The 19,863-nt window shown below is 42.9% G+C and overlaps 3 protein-coding genes across 4 annotated transcripts; 2 read left to right on the top strand and 1 right to left on the bottom strand.

Moving 5' to 3' along the window:
- The first annotated feature begins 163 nt into the window (after nt 1-163).
- LOC143502346 (chitin synthase-like) lies at nt 164-1,658 on the top strand. The gene is made up of 6 exons (XM_076995316.1): nt 164-224; nt 350-414; nt 499-609; nt 713-930; nt 1,398-1,491; nt 1,572-1,658. Exons 1-6 carry the CDS (start codon nt 164-166, stop codon nt 1,656-1,658), a joined length of 636 nt encoding a protein of 211 aa, XP_076851431.1.
- On the bottom strand, nt 1,312-8,460 carry c1qtnf13 (C1q and TNF related 13). 2 transcript variants are annotated; one of them, XM_076984857.1, is made up of 2 exons: nt 6,790-8,460; nt 1,312-3,194 (listed from the first exon to the last, which is right to left on the bottom strand). In XM_076984857.1, exons 1-2 carry the CDS (start codon nt 6,815-6,817, stop codon nt 2,155-2,157), a joined length of 1,068 nt encoding a protein of 355 aa, XP_076840972.1. In that variant the 5' UTR covers nt 6,818-8,460; the 3' UTR covers nt 1,312-2,154. The 2 variants fall into 2 exon arrangements, 1 of the variants encoding a protein (XP_076840972.1); XR_013122882.1 differs by lacking the exon at nt 1,312-3,194 and adding an exon at nt 3,800-4,060.
- ube2na (ubiquitin-conjugating enzyme E2Na) lies at nt 7,390-19,698 on the top strand. The gene is made up of 4 exons (XM_076984873.1): nt 7,390-7,548; nt 17,881-18,127; nt 18,598-18,738; nt 19,330-19,698. Exons 1-4 carry the CDS (start codon nt 7,519-7,521, stop codon nt 19,374-19,376), a joined length of 465 nt encoding a protein of 154 aa, XP_076840988.1. The 5' UTR covers nt 7,390-7,518; the 3' UTR covers nt 19,377-19,698.
- Nucleotides 19,699-19,863: the final 165 nt, after the last annotated feature.

Genomic DNA, 19,863 nt, shown 5'->3' with positions numbered 1-19,863 from the left:
AGTGACCTTAATGATTCATCAGGGTTCTAGCTATTCTGGTGATGTAAAGCACTTCTGATCTAGTAGTGTTTTCCCCTACCATACAAATATCTAGTTGTGATCATAGGATGACCCAAATGATTATCTAAATCTTAGATATGAACTTGATCACAGGGACATAAACATGTTTCTATTTTGTCTTCACTTCAGTTCCCATGAGTGTCTTGCACTACAAAACTCAAAAGGTGAGTTTTGTGAATAGCTCATTATTTTGTTATATGAATATATGCAATATATCATATAGACTAATTATGTGCATCAAATATATCAGGGTTGATGATCTTTCTAATGCTGTTTTCAATTTGTCAAGACTGGATTGAAGCTCTACAGATCAAATTTAATGACTTCCCACTACACAAGGACACGCTGTCAGAGGTAAAATTTTCCTAAATGTTTCCACAGAGTTCCAGCATTGTAACTATTTTGTCGTATTCTAGAATATTTCTCTTTTCTTTCTAGGATGAAACTGAATTTTGGAACCAGCTTCAGAAACGGTATCTAGAACCTCTAAAAGAGAACAAAGAACAGCAGCAGAAAATAGCCAAAGACCTCAAAGAGCTGAGAAACAAGGTGAGGAGGAGACATGCTGAACCCAATTCAACACCTGCCTTTGGAACTACAGCTGCTGACGTTGTTATGGAAACTGAGTTCTGTTTATTTTTTTCTATTACAGGTGACGTTTGCCTTTTTCGTCTGCAACGCTCTGTGGTTAGTTGCCACCTTTTTCCTCCAGACCATCGGTAATGCTGTCACCCTGTCCATTCCAAAGATGTACCCGAACGGCACTACTGCAGTGGGGGAAAGGTTCTCCATCGATCCGGTGTCCTTGATGTTTCTCCTGAGTTTCTCACTACTGCTTTTAATGCAGTTTCTTGCAATGCTTTACCACAGGTATTCAAACAAATGTTCTACACATCACATCCTTGCATGTTCATACAGGCTTTCCAAAGGTCATTAGATTGACTCGTCGCTACATTAGCATTAGCATATAGCCTGTGTAGACTGCAGACTACAGCCTCACGAGTTTGAATCACTTCCTTTTCCCCAAGATGACCTTCATGAAGGTCAGGCCTTCCTCAGTAGTCCTGCGCTAGACTAAGGTCCTGTTCACCTTAAGCCGGCATGACTATTCCATTTGTTTGTTTGTTTTCCTGCTGCATCAGAATTAGTGGAGGTGGGATATTTTATTGCTTCATATTGGCCTGTTCATCATGAGTCAGTTCTATATATTGTATATATAAAATCTTTATTTAAAGAAGGTCCCAAATTTTCACAGACTATGGTCACAAAAGTGCTTAAACTGGCTCAGCCATGTGGTTAAACATGTTTATGTTCCATAAAACTTTTTTCCCCCCCAGAATCTACACATTGATTCATTTTGTGGCCTATGTTAATACAGAGACAAAAACTGTTAGGAAATACACTAACGAGAATGACACAGTTCACCCAAAGGTACGCTTTGACAGTCTTCTTTAAAGTTGATGTATTACAAATAAATGAAGAATTTGATCATTTTTTTTATTTCTCTGCAGGTTCCTGACATTTCTGAAGCTAACTCTGAATATGAGAAAAAGTATGAGACAGTTTTGTGCATACAGAACCCAGCTGCTGTACAGTGAGAGTACAACTGTGGTTTCAGATTTGAACACTGAAATGGTGATGTGATTAAAGCACTCTATGGTAACAGCAACACTGTGAACTCTTAATATTTCACTGAATGTTTTCTTGGAAACAATTAATGTTGTTTTCTTAAAACATGAGAAATTTCAAGTTTCTATGGCATCATCACTGAAGTAAAACAAATCAAAAATAAATCTCGTTAGATGCTGCATTAATGACTATGCTCAGATTTCAGCTTTTCTTCTGTTAAAATTCTGTTAAAATGTCAAAAATTAAGCAATAATAACAATGTTTACATTGTTTACAGTTCACTATTGTTTCACATATCACAATGAATAAAAAACAGCAATATGTAAACAGTTATTGTGTGAGAAATGGGCCAGCAGTGAACCCAGAAATGGGCCAGCAGTGAACCCAGAAATGGGCCAGTAGTGAACCCAGGGTCTACAGAGACTATAGACCTGAGTAAGAAGTTCCACCTGTGTTGATGAAATGTCACTCGGGGTACAGGAGGAATCCGGTGAAGGTTGTGTAGCGTCCGTGATTGCTGTAGACACCGTAGCGTTCTCCCTGCTGGCTGTAGAGCCAAACAACGTCTCCTCTCTCCAGCGGGAGTAGGACACTCTGGCTCTGCATCCCTCTCTTGTTAGACGTGTCCTCGTCGAACACCATGGCCTGCACCGTGACACTACCCGTCATCAGCTTCACTGACACAACCCTGCATGGGTGTTTCCCCACAGTGAAGGCGAAGAAATACACACCCGGGAAGCGACAGGTGAACCGGCCCGACGACTTGTTGAAGTGGCCGCCGAGGTTGACGTACTCCACATCGAACTTTAGCGCCTCCTTACTGTCAGGGCTCCCGTTCTCTCCCAGGACTGGGGAGGTCCTAGCCACGGAAAACGCAGACCTCACCTCACCGGTGTCTCCTTGGTTCCAGCTGTAGCCAGGGTGTTCCAGGTAAAGGCACTCGGGCCGGGGCTGCGGTGGGGACAGGTGGTTGTTCAGGTGTCCCTCGGAGGACGCGGACTCTGGGTACACCAGATAGCCGGTGAAGGTGATGTATGGTGCAGCAGTGCTGTAAAGGCCGTAGTCTGGGCTGGACTGCGTGAGAAGCCAGACCGTGTCCGTGGCCTTCAGCCTGCTCATCACACTCTGGCTCTGTACCTTGCGGCCCCGTTTGCGATACTCGTTGTAGGCCGTGGCCTGCACCTCCCGCCCGTTCTTCACCAGCATCACCGACAGCAGCTTCTTGGGGTACTTACCCACCGTGAAGGTAAAATAATACACACCGGGCACGCGGCAGCGGAAGTAGCCCGTATCTGGGCTGAAGTCTCCGCCCACGTTGACGAGGAGGCGGTCGAACGTGAGGACATGCAAAGAACCACCCACCCTGCTGCTGCTTTGTGTGGCTGAGAAGGCGGAGCCTGGGCCTGTTGGCATAACAACAGGGTGGAAAGACATGGCATGGTCCAGGTAGATGAGAATGACTGAGAGATAAACCATATTGCCTGATGATCTCCGTCCTCCCACACCTGAGGATGGGAAATGAGTGAGCATAAAACCACTAATATTGTTGTACTGTAAAAAGCAAATCTATTTCCAAAGGAGTGTTTGTTGCATGTACCGAAGCATGAAAAGTGGGATGTCAAGGCCTTATGAAGAGGTTAGATCATCAGTGAAATGAACTGGTTAAAATGCCTTATGAACAGCTTAGTCTGGTTTAGCTTTGTCAGAATGCATTCAGCCTTTCATTTCAAGTGCTCACTGGAAGCAGTAACCCCTGTAATTCAGGTGGTATTATCTGTTCATTCTCAACACTGGGAAAAGGCTGTCGATGAGGCAATGGTGGATCTGCTCCTGTGCCCTGGAACAATGGCATATCGAGAGTGGATTAGGTGGGGCATGTGTGACCGTGTGAGCAGGGAATGCTTGTTCTTAACCAATGACCAAGTCTGAAAGTGCTCACCTTTGTAAAGGTGCTGCGGATCACAAGAATAGGAGAAAATATGATCAGATTTGATTTCAATCCTAAAGTTGATTAGCTAGATTGGTTTTATACTTTAAAATTTCAACAGATTTTAAAAGTAGAACTAGAATATGGAACTAGAATATGACTTGAAAGATATTTCTAATGTCACATGTGTAAAATCAGATTATAAAATTTTATCATGTATACATCACATTTTACATATTTAAGCTATTTACAGAAATGATTAACTGTGATACACAGCATTTAAATGTTGTTACATAATGCTATTAAAGAGCTGTGTGGAGTAACGTTTACTGGAGGAATTATTACAGTGACCTTCATTTTTCTTTGCTTCTGTTTCTTTATTTTCTTTATTACATTTTGATTCAAGTTACTGGAACATAATGCTTGTTCTCCAACATGTTGAGTCTACAGGTATAAAAAACACCAACACCTTACATGTAAAATAAATACAAATATTAACACAAATATAGCCGCAAGCGGCGATTGGCGGGTTCACACAAAAAAAGGCACAAAAGCCCAAAGGGTCTTTTAGACCAACAAGTGATATGAAGCTACTTCAGTCCAAAAAATGGACAGATAAAGTAATTTGCAAAAAATTATTCAACTGGGGCAATAAAGGCCCAAAAGATCAAAATAAAATGTAATGGCAAAATGATTCAGATCATAGAAGTTATTCAAATGCTGTGGTTAGCTTTGTATGTGTGTGTTTGTGTGTTTTTTCATGTATGCAGTAAGGGCTTCTTGAGGCTTTTTTGGTTGGCTTGAGCAAAGGAATACAGCTGAAGTAGAATTTTGTTTCTAGGCCATACAGTGTGGAAGATATTAGCAAAATGATTCAGACCATACAACTAAATCAAATGCTGAGATTAGGTTAAAAGCACTGACACACTGACCCAGGGGCCTAGTCAAATAAATATACCTTTGGCTGAATTTGTCAGAAGTTGTGAACATAGCAGCAGGAGAGCTCTTGTTAATGCCCCACATGTAAACCCCACTCTTTAACCCTTTTAATTTAGCTGACAAAATCTGTCACATGTGAATCTCAAACAAACCAAAGAGTGATGGCTTACTATACAATAAAATAACACAAATATTCTTATCTTTGCCTGTTCATGATGTTCTCATCCCTACTCTAACATGTTATCACTGTTGTGCCCATAGTAGGGAGGCCACTAGGAATGTGTATCTAACAAGACTTTGATGATAAGTAAAGCATGCAGTTATATAGAGGTTGTGTGTGAAATGTGAATTACATATCTCTGTCCTCTCTTATGTCATTTCAGGATGTATAGAGGGCATGAGTTGAGAGTGTGGATGGAAAAATGAAGATAAATATCAGTTAGTGTGTTGGAAATGGCTAGAGAAATGTATATATGAAGCATATAGGAAGTCATGTGTGAGGGTGTGTGGAAAAAAGAAGCTAAATATCTGTATATTAGTCACTGGGTAATTGGTAGTAATGGCTAGAATTAGTGTGTATGTAAAACCTATAGGCCAGAGAGGCCTTTGTTTTTGTGAGTGCATGTGAAAGAGAGAGAGGGAGGAGGGAGAGCCCAAGGGTTGTAAAATGTTAGAAGCATAGGGGAGTGGAGGAGGGGGGCAGCGTGTGCGAGAATGGCACGTGCGTGTGGGCTGAGCAGCTCTCGTCTTCTCCCTGCACAGCTCAGTATGGAAAATGAAAATATTCACTGTAGAGCTGTTTGTGGACGGATTTGGCTCAAACTTGGCACACAGCACCACAATGGTCATGTGAATGTGGATGTCAATTTTCATAACAATCAGACATACTATGGTGTAGTTATTGAACTGTGAATTTGATGTGTTACGATGGTAGCATTGTGATGCATATGAAAAATATTAATTTGTGAAAACCTTAGGATTTTCTCCCTAATCTTAGCATTTCAGAGTCTGCTGAGTATTACAAGGTGTGATTTAAAGGGGATGGAGTTAAAATGCTAGGACTAGTATGAAAATGACAAGTTATATATATTTGATAATAGTGAAAAAGTGGTACATTTTTGCAAAGCACATGTAATTAGAAAGTTGCTAGGAATTCTGCATACAATCATATGAGTGCAAGCATTTCTTGATAAGTGAAAATATGTAGGAGAAATTCTGGATTTTCTAGTATAGCGCCACCTAGTGGTGCAATTCCCTTCTAACATGGGTATGTCTTAGAGGGTGTGTACACGAACATACCATGTCAGTTTCATGTGTATGTACCTATGGTAAGTCTGCCAAATGGCCAATTAATTAAAATTAAAATTAATTGGCTTATGGCGGCCATGTTTTTTGAGTGATGAGGTCATCATTGTGTGCCTTGATACCACTTGGGCCCCTGATGACGTCTGTAAAGTTTGGGCTTGATGTGACTAATGGTTTCTGAGAAACAAATTTCCCCATGTTATAGCGCCCCCTATTGGACAATCGTGGCCAGCTTTGACCTGTGACCTCTGAGTCATGTGCCCTAACAACTGATAAATTTTCATGAAGATTGGTCAAAGCATTGCTGAGATATAGCTGCTGAAGTAAATTTAGCCACGCCTCAGAGCTATTGATTGACATGTGACAGTCAGACTGTATACCAATGTCACAGTTTTGTTGATATTCATTGACAATGAGATTCTTGTGAATATTTTGACACCAAGATTGTGGTGATCAGATAAAAAACCAGGGACTAGTATAAAAAAATAGGTTTTGCATATTATGCAAATTAGCAAAAAATCTAAGTAGGCGGAGCTTAATGGTTGTACATGAATAGTCCTATTGAATTTTGCCAAGGAATCCATAAAAAGTGGAATTTTGTTTCTATGACTTACGGATTGGGAGATATGGACCAAACGACAAAAGGGTGTGCTATAGCGCCACCATCAGGCCAATGTGGGTCTCTGTACTTGAGTCTGGTCCTTGGACCATACATTATCAATTTGCCAAGTTTAGTGTTTCTAGGCCTTACGGTCTAGGCTGCACAATGCGTTTTAGGTCAAAAAATGGGCAAAAGAATAATAATAATAAGAAGAAAGAAAAATCCTAACAATTACAAATAGGGTTCCCACACTATGTGTGTGAACCCTAATAATAAAAATGTACCACTAAAGTGTTGTGATCATGATCAGATGTAGAGAGGTGCTTACCTTTTCTAAGATGTATCAGGGAGTGCATGTCTGTTATAAGCTGTGGTCTTCCTTTCTGTGATCCTCTCAGTCACTAGATTCAAATAGTCTGCCCCAAACTCAAACTCCTAGCCCTAAACCCTACAAAGAGGTCTCTCTCTCTCTCTCTCTTTCTCTCTCTCACACACACACACACACACACACACACACACACACACACACACACACACACACACACACACACACACACACACACACACACACACACACACACACACACACACACGGGTAAAGCAAAAGAGGGCTTTTGGAAGTAAACCCAAGCTTTATATTTTTCATCTTATAATTGCCTTTAATATATGTAATATTTTCTAACTTCAAACTTCTCTTTGTTTTTGGTTCTTAATGGCTACTAGGTTCAATTCTTCAAGTTTGTCAAACTGTAATCATTCTTTTAACTCACTCTTGCTGTCCCTCCGACAAAGCTAAACTTACGTAAATAATGGAAATCCTAAAAAGTTAATAAAAGTTGGCTGGTTATAATGATCTGGTATTGACAACTACACATTGAACTCCAAGCCTGGTTTTCTAAAATGGCATTGATCATGCGTAAAACTACATTTTCCAGCATTATCGAGTGAGCGGTGCGGGGTGCTAGAGCGCTGACGCAAGGCGCCGGAAGGCGTGTACACTGCGTCTCTGCGAGGAAGAGGCACTGAGAGTCGAACCTAAAACCGCATTCAAGACAAGATGGCAGGATTGCCCCGCAGGATCATCAAGGTAATTGTGAAATGAATTACACCGTACAATACACATCTGCATCCCGCATTCACGGCATAAAACGAAATCCGAAATGTAGTTTAGGTGATGCGCAAGATGGCAGAAACTCGTTTAGCTTTCGCGTCTGCTGGAGTTCGTTAGCAACTTCCGTTCGGGTGTTCGCCCTGAACCCGAATATGGGTGGGTTAAAAATACATCCACGCTGGGCTGTGAGCGGAGAAGGGGGGAAAATGGCGGAGGGCCCTGTCGCTTGGTCGTAAATGTTTAAAATATATATATCAACGGGGCGGGACATCAAATGGCAAATACGCCCGTCTCTGAATTCAAGTAAAAGCCGACGGATGGGCTAGCTTGTGTGGGCTAACCCGCGGGTCGCCGCCGTTCATCGAGTGAATGGAGCCGGTAGCAGCCAGCGACCGGCCCGCCGCCGTCCAGCGATAACAGAGCCGGTCGTTTGTGGTCTTTTTGGTGTATTGTGTGTGTGGTTTATGCACGTAGGTACGGAGGTTTTATGTGTTTCCGCCGCGGAGTCGCGGGTGATTGAGGAAATAACGTCGTGTAACGTCGAGACTGGGCAGCTCGTTCACACGGCTCGTCCGTGTCCGCGGCGGTTATTTTCCGTGCTAGGCCTCGCCGCTAAGCTGGCTGACAACGGCGCAGTGTTGTACTCGAAATTAAAACTTAATAAACGTACAGATAAAAACAGTATTTCGACTAGAGTGTGAGGTGAAGTGTGCCCCGGTTGGTGGTTTGATGTAGACGAACACAAGTTGGATGGCTGACGAGGTTGTCAGGTTTAGCTAACGGCTAACTGGGCGAGCGCGTGACGAACCTCGCTCGCGCTGCAGTCCAGCGACTGCTAAACAAAAACCGTCTGATTCGTTTTAGGAAGCGGTTTACTGCCCTCTTGGGTATTCGTGGTTTATACCCCAGAGAGTCTGCAGCGCCATAACACCAAACCATTTTAATGCCTGGGCAAATTTATTATTGAAGCCTAGGGTGAAAAGGCGTAGTCTAGAGCGGTATCGGCTAGGTTATCACACCCACGGAAGCAGTGGCAGCAGGCCTACAGTTTCGGTGCCGCACTTTCGTTATACTAAAAATAAAAAAAAAATTACAAAAATCAGCATTTGTAATTGTTTGCGATTCGCATGTAATTGGGGAAAAAAGAATTTGTCTAAATTTTAATAAAGATGGTACAAATATTTTTAAATCACAGCACATCCTGGGGTTATCTACAATGTCATTATCTGGATCTGTAGACTTAATCGGATCTTCTGTCTGCGTTGCACTCAGTATCAGCAGTGGGTGTGGGATTGCTGGGAAAGTGTCCTGAAACCCCGAGTGTGACTTTGTGAGTGGCTGACCATCTCTTCTGTGCTCTCTACATGATTTTGTCCGTGAATCATCTGAAACATTTCAGGAATTTTGTTTCCTCAGTTATATTCGAAAGGAACAAAGGCAAGAGAACACCCCACCCCACAAACACTGGAATTTATTAGCTATTGGAGTGGTCATGTGCATTGTGGCTATATGATAAAATAAGGTTTTGGTTACTGTTTTTCAAATTCTTTGGTGAATTTAAGAAAAACTTTCAATGACTTGCACTTTTTGTACTTGACACAGTTTCAGTCAAAGCCTGAACATTTTATTTATGAAACACATGATTTTGCATTTAGCACTCTAAAAATGATTCCTGTTTCATTGCATTAAAGAAACATGCAAAAAATGCACAATTTGACTGCAGGACGTTTAATCTGAGATGTGCTGTGTTGTGGAGGCCCTTGGACATCTTGTTCAAAGCCAGAGAGATGTCAGTCAACTCGCGCACCTATCATGGGTTGTTTCCCTACGCTGACGGCATTCCACAGGTGATATCGGATACAGGCTCATTACTCATGTGGGTGTGTGGTTCCAAACCATGAAGGTTCGCCAGTCTCACTTCAGGTTAATGGCTACAGTTTCTCTTGCTGTTGGAGGAGGAGGATGGTTGCTGTGATGGGGGTTTGACTTGTGTGTGGCGGCTGGTGTAGGCAGGTCATTAAACCATTAAGTCTCAGGCTGGTCATTTTTGGCAACAAAACGACTGGGACAAGTGCAGTTTTCTTTTCAGGCCTGCAGGTAATGGACTATGTTCATTACGGCCAGAAATTGGGTTTAGACCTTCTGCATAGAGTGTGTTTTTAATCAGACCTATGAACGTGCAGTATGATGCATCTCGTATCATGATGGAGGTTCTTTCATTTCCACATAACAATGTGTATCATGATGGAGCACATTTTCTATAGATTCATGGAATAAATAGTTTATAAAAATACCTACATAAAATGATGTACTTGAGAAATAAAAGCTATTTGTTTCAGTATAACCATTTGATCCTTTTATGTAGTACACATTATGTATACATTTTTGAATGATGCATTTAAGAAAATATTAAAAATGTATGCAGTAAATAAGAGAATTTTTAACTATATAGTTGCAAACAAAAGAAACAGCAAAAATGTTACTGTCATATATGCATACCAGTAATAAGAATGTATAATGAAATGTATTGCTATATATATATATATATATAAGGGGTGGGCATAGATAAAATGTTTTATCTAGATTAATCTCACTGAAATCTTGAAATTAATCTAGATTAAAATGGCTCATATGCGTGCTACCCAATTAATGACTAAAAGTCAGTCTTTGAGATAGGGTTTCTTAATACAGAGGGTGCATTAGACCAGGGGCTCATCTCCTGTTTCCAAAATGCATCAATGACTGCTTGAGGAAGCTGTTCTACTTTGGTACTTGAAGAAAAAAAACATGCTCAATAAAATGTAGGCTACTCGTGTTCAACGGTTTATTCAGTTAAACGTGAATTTGTAAGCCTACATACAGTACATTAAAGGGGGTTGATATGTTTCTTCAGCTAAACATGAGATTTGAAATGTAAGCCAACATTTAGTACATTTAACCTGTTTTCGGGCGGCTGCGACTCTTCCCCTGGGCTGCATCAGTGCTTGACCCAGCGTCAGCAGCATTAGCAAACGGGTGCTTTACATTTAAATGGTACTTCAGACTGGTAGAACTCCTACAATAAACTAATTCCGCCTTGCATAAGGTGCAAACAACTTTAGTCTCGTCAATGTCCCCATTAGGAAGCTTCCTAAAAATGAATTTTCCATTAAGCAAACCTGGCGACTTCGTGGCTGCATCCATGTAAGCACATGTGCGATTTGTAATTCACAGGTTTGAAAACTCGTTCTCGCCCCTACTGTGCAATTTAGTTAGGAATACAGCCGAGCTAAACTATCTAGTTGAAAGTCATCAGTTTGCTTACCTATTTTGACCCAGTTCCCAACCCAAATTTAAGAATAGATTAACAGCGATAATTTTTATATCACCCGATAAGAATATCAAATTAACGCCGATAACGGCCCACCACGTGTGTGTGTGTGTGGGTGTGTATGTATATTTATATATGTATGTATGTATATGTGTATATATGTATGTATGTATATGTATAATATTATACACACACGTTGTCACACAAATCAGAACGAGGTTAAATTATGATAACCACATGTTATTAGCTTGCATAGTATCTTCAGCCACAAACCTCATGCTGTACTTGTGTATAGTGGTCAGTATGAACACACTGTTGGTATGAACACACACTGTTGCGATTCCTATCTACCTCATTCATGCCGGTGCACTGCCTGGAGAGCATTTAAATGTCATTGTGCTTTGGGCTCAGATGAGAGATATATTTTATATGTTCTTTAATCTACAAGGTATTCTTTGTCAGCTTGCCATGATCCTCGATCAATTTTGCTCACGTTTTGTCATCCTGAACTTTTGTGCAATTCTGCTGAATTGTCAGGAATGCACATATTTGTAATACATTTTTTTTTGTCGTTTACATTTCTGCGAGATTGTATCGTATAGTTACAGCTAATTAGTGTGCATATTTTACATTTAGTACCACTAGTTTACTGCTAGTTACTAACTAGCAGTTACTATACAGTACTAACTAGTGTTTACCCGTTGTTAGTACCATATAGTTACCGCTAGATGGCACCGTATTTAAATTTGATACATTCATGTGTCATTCAGAATATTCCTAAATATCAGGCCAATTTAAAATATGCTGTGACCCAATGATTTATTACCAGCATAACTGTATTGGTCCTAATAATGACTATAGTATAAGCTCTAACAGTATATGGCTCTAACTTGAACTATGGCAGTAACTGGGGAAAAAAAATACATTTCAGGTTGTCTGAGTTGGAGCACAGCAATCCCATGTGGTCCTGATGATGTTATACTATGCTGTAGTGGTGGGCCGTTAACGGCGGTCGTTAATTTGATAATCTTATCGGGCGATATAAAAATTATCGCCGTTAATCTATTCTTAAAGTTGGTTTGGGAACTGGGTTAAAATGGGTAAGCAAACTATGATGACTTTCAACTTGATAGTTTAGCTCTGCTGTATTTCTAACCAAATTGCACAGTAGGGGCGAGAACCAGTTTTCAAACCTGTGAATTACAAATCGTACGTGTTTACATCGATGCAGCCACGAAGTCGCCAGGTTTGCTTCATGGAAAATTCATTTTTAGGAACGTAAAGTGTTACCGGAGCGGAGCTCGGAGCGGTCGTTTTCTGCATGGTCCTAGCGCTAGATTCGTCGCTATTTAAATATTTCTTTTTATTAACCGTTAAAACTGCAGAGGACCAAAACCGGCTTTTGAAAAGGTCCCCCCCAAATTACGTCCATGAGGTTAAATGTACTAAATGTTGGCTTACATTTCAAATATCATGTTTAGCTGAATAAACATGTTATCAACCCCTTTTAATGTACAGTATGTAGGCTTATAAATTCATGTTTAACTGAATAAACCGTTGAACACAAGTAGCCTACATTTTATTGAGCATGTTTTTCTTCAAATATCAAAGTAGAACAGCTTTCTCAAGCAGTCATTGATGCATTTTGGAAACAGGAGATGAGCCCCTGGTCTAATGCACCCTCTGTATTAAGAAACCCTATCTCAAAAAACTGACTTTTAGTCATTACTTGGGTAGCACACATATGAGCCATTTTAATATAGATTAATCTAGATAAATATCAAGATTTCAGTGAGATTAATCTAGATTAAAAAAATTAATCTATGCCCACCCCTACTATGCTGTATGTTTTCAGCAATGCTTTAGTTTTAAGCAAAAGAAATGGGTCATCATCGTGGCTTTTTTATAACTCGGTGCAGCTGTGTGGAGATGATTAATAATGCGTGTTAAGAACATATCAAAGGGCCTTGCATATGTGCAACACTGTCTTTTGAGGTTTTAGGGAGGGAAATGTTGGTTTTAGTATCTCAGTTACAGGCTGAACGTGGGGGTCTCATGTCGTATCGGTCACACCTGTCACAGTCACAGTGCTGTGTGCCACTACATAATACTGTATTGTAAGTCTGTCAGTTATTGCTGGTCTTGTTTCTTCAATACATGTCTTAAATACATTTCATAGAGAGCTGTAGAGTGATGTGCTAAGATCAAGAGAAGAAGCTTCTGGAACCTTCTCTGAGAGGTTGAGCTCAGTCTGAGGTTAATCAGCGTGTTTGTGTGGAGCATAAGTTATCTTGCTAGTTTAAATTTGGAGGTTGAGCTGACATACACTGGCCACTTTATTAGGTACACCTTTCAAAGTGCTCATTAACACGATGTCGAATCAGCAACACATGGCAGCAACTCAATGCATTTAGGCCAAGACTATCTGCTGCAGTTCAAACCGAGCATCAGAATGGGGAAGAAAGGTGATTTAAGTGACTTTGCCAGTGGTGCCAGACGGGCTGGTCTGAGTATTTCAGAAACTGGTGATCATCTGGGATTTCCACGCGCAACCATCTCTAGGGTTTACAGAGAATGGTCCGAAAAAAGAGAAAATATCCAGTGAGCAGCAGTTCTGTGGGCGCAACTGCCTTATTGATGCCAGAGGTCAGAGGAGAATGGCCAGACTAGTTTGAGCTGATAGAACAGCAACAGTGACTCAAATAACCAGTCGTTTCAACCGAGGCACGCTGAAGAGCATTTCTGAACACACAACACGTCGAACCTTGAGGCGGAGGGGCTACAGCAGCAGAGGACCACACCGGGTGTCACTCATGTCAGCTAAGAACAGGAAACTGCTACAATTCACACAGGCTCACCAAAATTGGACAATAGAACATTGGAAACAGGTTGCCTGGTCTGATGCGTCTCGATTTTGGATTGTAGGGTCAGAATTTGGCGTCCACAACATGAAAGCATGGATCCATCCTGCCTTGTATCAACGGTTCAGGCTGGTGGTGGTGGTGCTAGGGGATATTTTCCTGGCACACTTGGGGCCTATTACCAGTTGAGCATCGTGTCAACGCCACAGCCTACCTGAGTACTGTTGCTGACCATGTCCATCCCTCTATGACCACAGTGTACCTTGTGTATCTTCTGATGGCTACTTCCAGCAGGATATCGTGCCATGTCATAAAGTGCCAATAATCTCAGACTGGTTTCTTGAACACGACAATGAGTTCACTGTACTCGAATGCTGTCCACAGTCACCAGATCTCAATCCAGTAGAACACCTGTGGGATGTGGTGGAACATGAGATGTGCATCATGTATGTGCAGCATGTAAATCTGCAGCAACTGTGATGCCATCATGTCAATATAGATCAGACCTTCTGAGGAATGTTTCCAGTACCTTGTTGAATCTATGTCACAAAGTATTAAGGCAGTTCTGAAGTCAAAAGGGGGTCCAAGCAGGTACTAGCAAGGTGTAGCTGGAGTGGCAGGAGAGCGTACATTTACTACAGTAAGATTTAATGTTATTGGGCATCGATGAATCGATTTCCAAGGCTGCGTTAGCACCGCCTGCTGTGCCTCTGGGTTCTGCTCCTGAGGGCGGTGCGGTCCTGGAGCCCACCGACGCTGTGCCTCTGGGTTCTGCTCCTGAGGGCGGTGCGGTCCTGGAGCCCACCGACGCTGTGCCTCTGGGTTCTGCTCCTGAGGGCGGTGCGGTCCTGGAGCCCACCGACGCTGTGCCTCTGGGTTCTGCTCCTGAGGGCGGTGCGGTCCTGGAGCCCACCGACGCTGTGCCTCTGGGTTCTGCTCCTGAGGGCGGTGCGGTCCTGGAGCCCACCGACGCTGTGCTGCAGCAGGTTAGCTGCCCGTGTGAAGGTCCAGGCCTTGGGCCACACGTTCTACTGCTTCCACTTCCGCTTTGGAGCTCGAAGGATCATCGGTTGAGTAATAAAATGGCTAACCGTACATAGCACTTTAAGCACATGGGTTTTCCAGTTTAATGAAGATTACATCCTGTCTTGTGAACGTATAATTAAGTGCTTCACGCATGCATGCAAGAGAGTGAGCATGTTGCGTGTTAGATGTGCACAGCAATGCCTATAGGCATTTATTTACATTTTTTTATTAGACATGATCACATTGGCTAAAGTTAATGGTTCTAGGAATAGCAGAATGTGATTGACTTTTTTTGGACTCTCACTGAAGCACTATGGTCTATTCGCTATAATTCATGAGTCTTTTCCCTCAGTCCACATGGCTGTCTCTGCCTTTGTCTCTCTGCCTGGTTGTCTGCCTTTTGTGTGTCTGACTCCATAATGAATACTGAGCTCCACGCTCGCAGTAGACGCCACGCAATAGACGGCTTCTGTGCATAACAAAACCCCCTCAAAACCTTCACCTTGGAGAGACCCCTAAACGCATCGGTGCCTGTAAGTCTTCGAAAGTGAGTTCCGCAGCGCAGACGGGCTCGTCTGGTCGTTGTACCAGTCCGTGTGTTGGTGCAGAGCTGTGTTGGTGCTCGTTAGCAACAGCCTCTTCTGCTGTAGGAGTGTGTAGGCTGGCTAACATGCCACAGCATTCCTAACGCTGGGTTTTATATATATATATATATATATATATATATATATATATATATGTGTGCGAGAGCGTCCTGAAAAAGCTCCTTGAAACCTCTCATGCTGTAGCTACCGCCAGGCACAGGCCGTGGTGACACCAGAGCAGCAGTAGGTACAGTGGCAGGTCTGAGCGCAGCTACTCAAATACTCCACTACAGCAGTAGGTACAGTGGCAGGTCTGAGCGCAGCTACTCAAATACTCCACTACAGCAGTAGGTACAGTGGCAGGTCTGAGCGCAGCTACTCAAATACTCCACTACAGCAGTAGGTACAGTGGCAGGTCTGAGCGCAGCTACTCAAATACTCCACTACAGCAGTAGGTACAGTGGCAGGTCTGAGCGCAGCTACTCAAATGGCGCATTTCCACTAGGTCCTGCTTGGCGCGGTACGGTTCGATACGGGTCGCAACGGAACAGTACGGTCGCGTTGTGTTTCCATTACAATGGTGAACCACCCCAATGTGGGTGGAGTCGCTGTTGGCGCGCGGGTTGTAGTGTCATGACATCATTTGTATGCGACCACAACACCGGTCGATGCTCCTTAACACATACCATTATTGTATCTTATTTATCTTTATCTTCATTATTGTATGTGGTTGCTCTAATTATTGATAATAATTTGGTATTACTCAAACAGGCTGAGCACACCCTGCATAAAAAGCATCAGTCATACAATCAAATGAAATCAAACTTTATTATGAAATATAGATATTTAAAGTACAACATATGTAAATAATATAGTTATAGTTTAAAAAAAGTGCAAAAAGCAAATATATACGTATAGCTTTATATGAAATAAATATTTATAGTACTACAAGCAACATTTTGTGTGCTTTTACTGGCGTCTGTCTCGCATGGTGTTCACAAGTTCGCCAAGCACCCCGAGGAAAGCCCGGTTGAAGGAAACATTTTCCGCCAACTCCGCTCGCCTCGTCAGTGGAAGGGGAATCTTGAACGTAAAAAATAACAAATATTAAACACAAGTATTCCTGTGAAGGAACAACGATATAGCGTAACTGCACAAACTGTAGCACGTCATCGCTGCTGATGCTTTGTTTATGGCTATAGCTAACTAGCAACTAGCAAGGCTAAGAGCTAGCTATTGTACAGTAGTGACTGTGGTGGTAACATTAACTACAAACACAGCTCTAAATTCCTGCGTTTACAATAGATGCGTTCATATTACGTTCATATTACATCTTTTACGAGCCTAGTAGTAAAACTGAAATCACAATACACTCACCATTCTCCGTGGCCTCCAGCACTGACATTGCCGTGTCTGTCCAGCTCTTTCTCTTCCGTTACTGGCTGGCCGGTGACCGTATATGACATCCATTTGCTGGAACCATTTCCAGTCTTTGCGGCTTGCTCCGCTGCGTCCGTTATGGTCCTTCACCGCCCGGTAATCGCGTTAAGCTTTTTTAGCTTGGACTGCTGAACGGACCGCTGGTAGCCATGAGTGGCCATTAGCGCGGAAACCACATTTCTAGTAGCCCCGTCCAGTTCGCCCTGGATTTTTTGATCGCTGATTATTAACAGAAAGGTTAGTACCTCGGCGTTTGACCAGGGAACAGACTTCGCTCTTTGGGTTTTAAAAATGGCTGAGGAGTCCATAGCATAGCGGAGGAGTCGCTCTCCTGACGCAACCTGTGACGACACTCCCTGGCCAATCAGTGTCATGCTGTTCCTCCACGTCACAGAACTGTACCGCTTCGGAACGGTTAGAACCTCGAGCGAGTCGGTACGAAAATAGTACCCGAAAGTACCGGCTAAACGGGTCCTGGTACTAATGGAAACACTCACAAACCGTCGCGAATCGAACCGTACCGCGCCAAGCAGGCACTAGTGGAAATGCGCCAAAATACTCCACTACAGCAGTAGGTACAGTGGCAGGTCTGAGCGCAGCTACTCAAATACTCCACTACAGCAGTAGGTACAGTGGCAGGTCTGAGCGCAGCTACTCAAATACTCCACTACAGCAGTAGGTACAGTGGCAGGTCTGAGCGCAGCTACTCAAATACTCCACTACAGCAGTAGGTACAGTGGCAGGTCTGAGCGCAGCTACTCAAATACTCCACTACAGCAGTAGGTACAGTGGCAGGTCTGAGCGCAGCTACTCAAATACTCCACTACAGCAGTAGGTACAGTGGCAGGTCTGAGCGCAGCTACTGAAATACTCCACTACAGCAGTAGGTACAGTGGCAGGTCTGAGCGCAGCTACTCAAATACTCCACTACAGCAGTAGCACCTGAGGAATCACACCACACCCACCCCTCACCAGTGTGGCCTAATGTCCTGTGGAGTTACCTGAGCTGAGTTACCCCAGTGACCATGTTCCAACATGTTCTTCTTGTTTCCTTTCATTGTGTGTGTGTGTGTGTCTGTGTGTGTAGGAAACTCAGCGCTTGTTGGCAGAGCCGGTGCCAGGCATCAAAGCGGAGCCTGACGAGGGCAATGCTCGCTACTTCCACGTGGTCATCGCGGGACCTCAGGACTCCCCGTTTGAGGGAGGGACTTTTAAACTTGAACTCTTTCTTCCTGAAGAATACCCCATGGCAGCACCTAAAGTACGCTTCATGACCAAAATATATCACCCCAACGTAGACAAGCTTGGGAGAATATGTCTAGATATTTTGAAAGGTAAGGGACTTTTATTTTGTCATTAACACACACACACACAGTATGCATCATGAAGCTGGCACGAGAGTGTTCTTTCATCAGTTATTAGTTAAAGGCTGTTATTAGTTAAAGTGGTTGTTTAGTGCTCAGGTTGACTTCCTTTGCCCTGTGTCTGCTGAGCTGTTTGCTGGGGCGAGCTAACCTGTCCCGGCCCTCTGGGTGCTGCATGCTGGTTCATTCAGGTTCATGACCTTGAGTGTCTGGAGCATCACTCCGGGGCCTGTACTGGGCGAGGTCGTGACCCTGAGTGTCTGGAGCATCACTCCGGGGCCTGTACCGGGCGAGGTCGTGACCCTGAGCACTCGTAGCTTCCCTCTTGGCCTGTTCCCTGTACTCTAGTAAATAGCAAAAGGGAATTTAAAAATGCAAATGTCCACTCTCTCCTGTCTGTCTGTCTCTCTTCTCTCTCTGAACCATGTCACATGGTACAGATAAGTGGTCCCCAGCCCTGCAGATCCGCACAGTGCTGCTATCAATCCAGGCATTACTAAGCGCTCCCAACCCCGATGATCCCCTAGCAAACGATGTTGCCGAGCAGTGGAAGACCAACGAAGCTCAAGCCATAGAAACAGGTGGGTCAGATGAGTTGCATTACATGTTTTGGGGGGGTGATATTGTGCTGCAGTCACACCGTTAATGCACACTTCCTGAGCTACAGGAATGTAATTCTCCCTGTCTGCCACAAGGGGAGGCTTTGGCATTTATTGCTTGTTGTTGAAGCAAAATCCTAATCAGACTGCCAAGTCGAAAACACTGCAGAATACCGGTAGCTCAGTGCTGAGAGTGAAGGGTCAGTTAGAGAGCACTAATGACACACAAACTGCTGGTTTAGTTAATGAAGGTTTTTTTAAATATTGGATTTAGGGTTCTGAGACTGCTAATATTTTAGCACCAATTTGCTTAAAGGATGCTTATTTTGAGGACAAACAGAAATACAGTTGCATGTTTATCATGAATATGTAGTCTTTAAAAAAAGTGTAATATGAGCTTGGGCAGTGATGTGTGTGTGTGTGTGTGATGCTCAAAAGTCGCAGGAAGTACATGCAGTTGTAGGATTTGGTCACTGAACGTTTCTGAGCATTACGTGATCAGATGGGAAAGCAGACAGTGTTCAAGACAGTGTTAACACTGTGTGTGTTAACGCTTCTCTTTGTGTGTTTCAGCCCGGACATGGACCAGGCTTTACGCCGGGAACAATATTGAAGTCTAGAAAGAGGGAGGGAAGAGGGAAGAGTGGAAGTCAAGCGTGAACTCAACTCCTCATGGTCTAGCAAGACCTGTTTATTTGCATTTAAAGGACACAGTCTTAGGGGAAAAAGTTATAATAAAACAACTGTCAAGAATATATTAAAGAAAAGTAATGACAATTACATTCAATTTGTGATTTAAAGGCACATCAGCATAAAAGTGAGAAACGTATTTGTCCTAATTCACTACTGTTATTTCACAAGGGCAGAGGACTTACATCTGTCACATGGCTTTCGGTTTCCACTGATCTGCAAGGCTATAGGGCACCTCTGCTGTAACGAGTATGTAGTTTGAAAAAAGAAATAAAGGCCGTCATTCGCTTGTCCCGTCATACGAACGATTAGAGTGGGGGGTGATGGGTAACTTTTTACATTTTTATTTTAACCTCTGGGTTTTTTTTTTGTTTTTTGTTTTTTTTTTTTGTTCTTGTTTTTGTTTTTTTCCTCATG

Source organism: Brachyhypopomus gauderio, chromosome 2 (genome assembly GCF_052324685.1).
Source record: "Brachyhypopomus gauderio isolate BG-103 chromosome 2, BGAUD_0.2, whole genome shotgun sequence".
Taxonomy (NCBI): Eukaryota; Metazoa; Chordata; class Actinopteri; order Gymnotiformes; family Hypopomidae; genus Brachyhypopomus; species Brachyhypopomus gauderio.
The sequence above is the reverse complement of the archived record's forward strand: the minus strand, read 5'-3'. Positions and strand labels throughout refer to the sequence as shown.

What these genes read in the sequence shown, in the direction of transcription:
- c1qtnf13 (XM_076984857.1), bottom strand. Translation starts at nt 6,817, where the DNA reads ATGCACTCCCTGATACATCTTAGAAAAG. An exon ending in CCTGATACATCTTAGAAAAG is followed by an intron (nt 3,195 to 6,789) that starts GTAAGCACCTCT and finishes TCCCATCCTCAG; the next exon opens with GTGTGGGAGGACGGAGATCA.
- ube2na (XM_076984873.1), top strand. Translation starts at nt 7,519, where the DNA reads ATGGCAGGATTGCCCCGCAGGATCATCAAG. An exon ending in TGCCCCGCAGGATCATCAAG is followed by an intron (nt 7,549 to 17,880) that starts GTAATTGTGAAA and finishes CTGTGTGTGTAG; the next exon opens with GAAACTCAGCGCTTGTTGGC. An exon ending in ATGTCTAGATATTTTGAAAG is followed by an intron (nt 18,128 to 18,597) that starts GTAAGGGACTTT and finishes CACATGGTACAG; the next exon opens with ATAAGTGGTCCCCAGCCCTG.
- LOC143502346 (XM_076995316.1), top strand. Translation starts at nt 164, where the DNA reads ATGTTTCTATTTTGTCTTCACTTCAGTTCCCATGAGTGTCTTGCACTA. An exon ending in ACAAGGACACGCTGTCAGAG is followed by an intron (nt 415 to 498) that starts GTAAAATTTTCC and finishes TTTTCTTTCTAG; the next exon opens with GATGAAACTGAATTTTGGAA. An exon ending in CTTGCAATGCTTTACCACAG is followed by an intron (nt 931 to 1,397) that starts GTATTCAAACAA and finishes TTTCCCCCCCAG; the next exon opens with AATCTACACATTGATTCATT.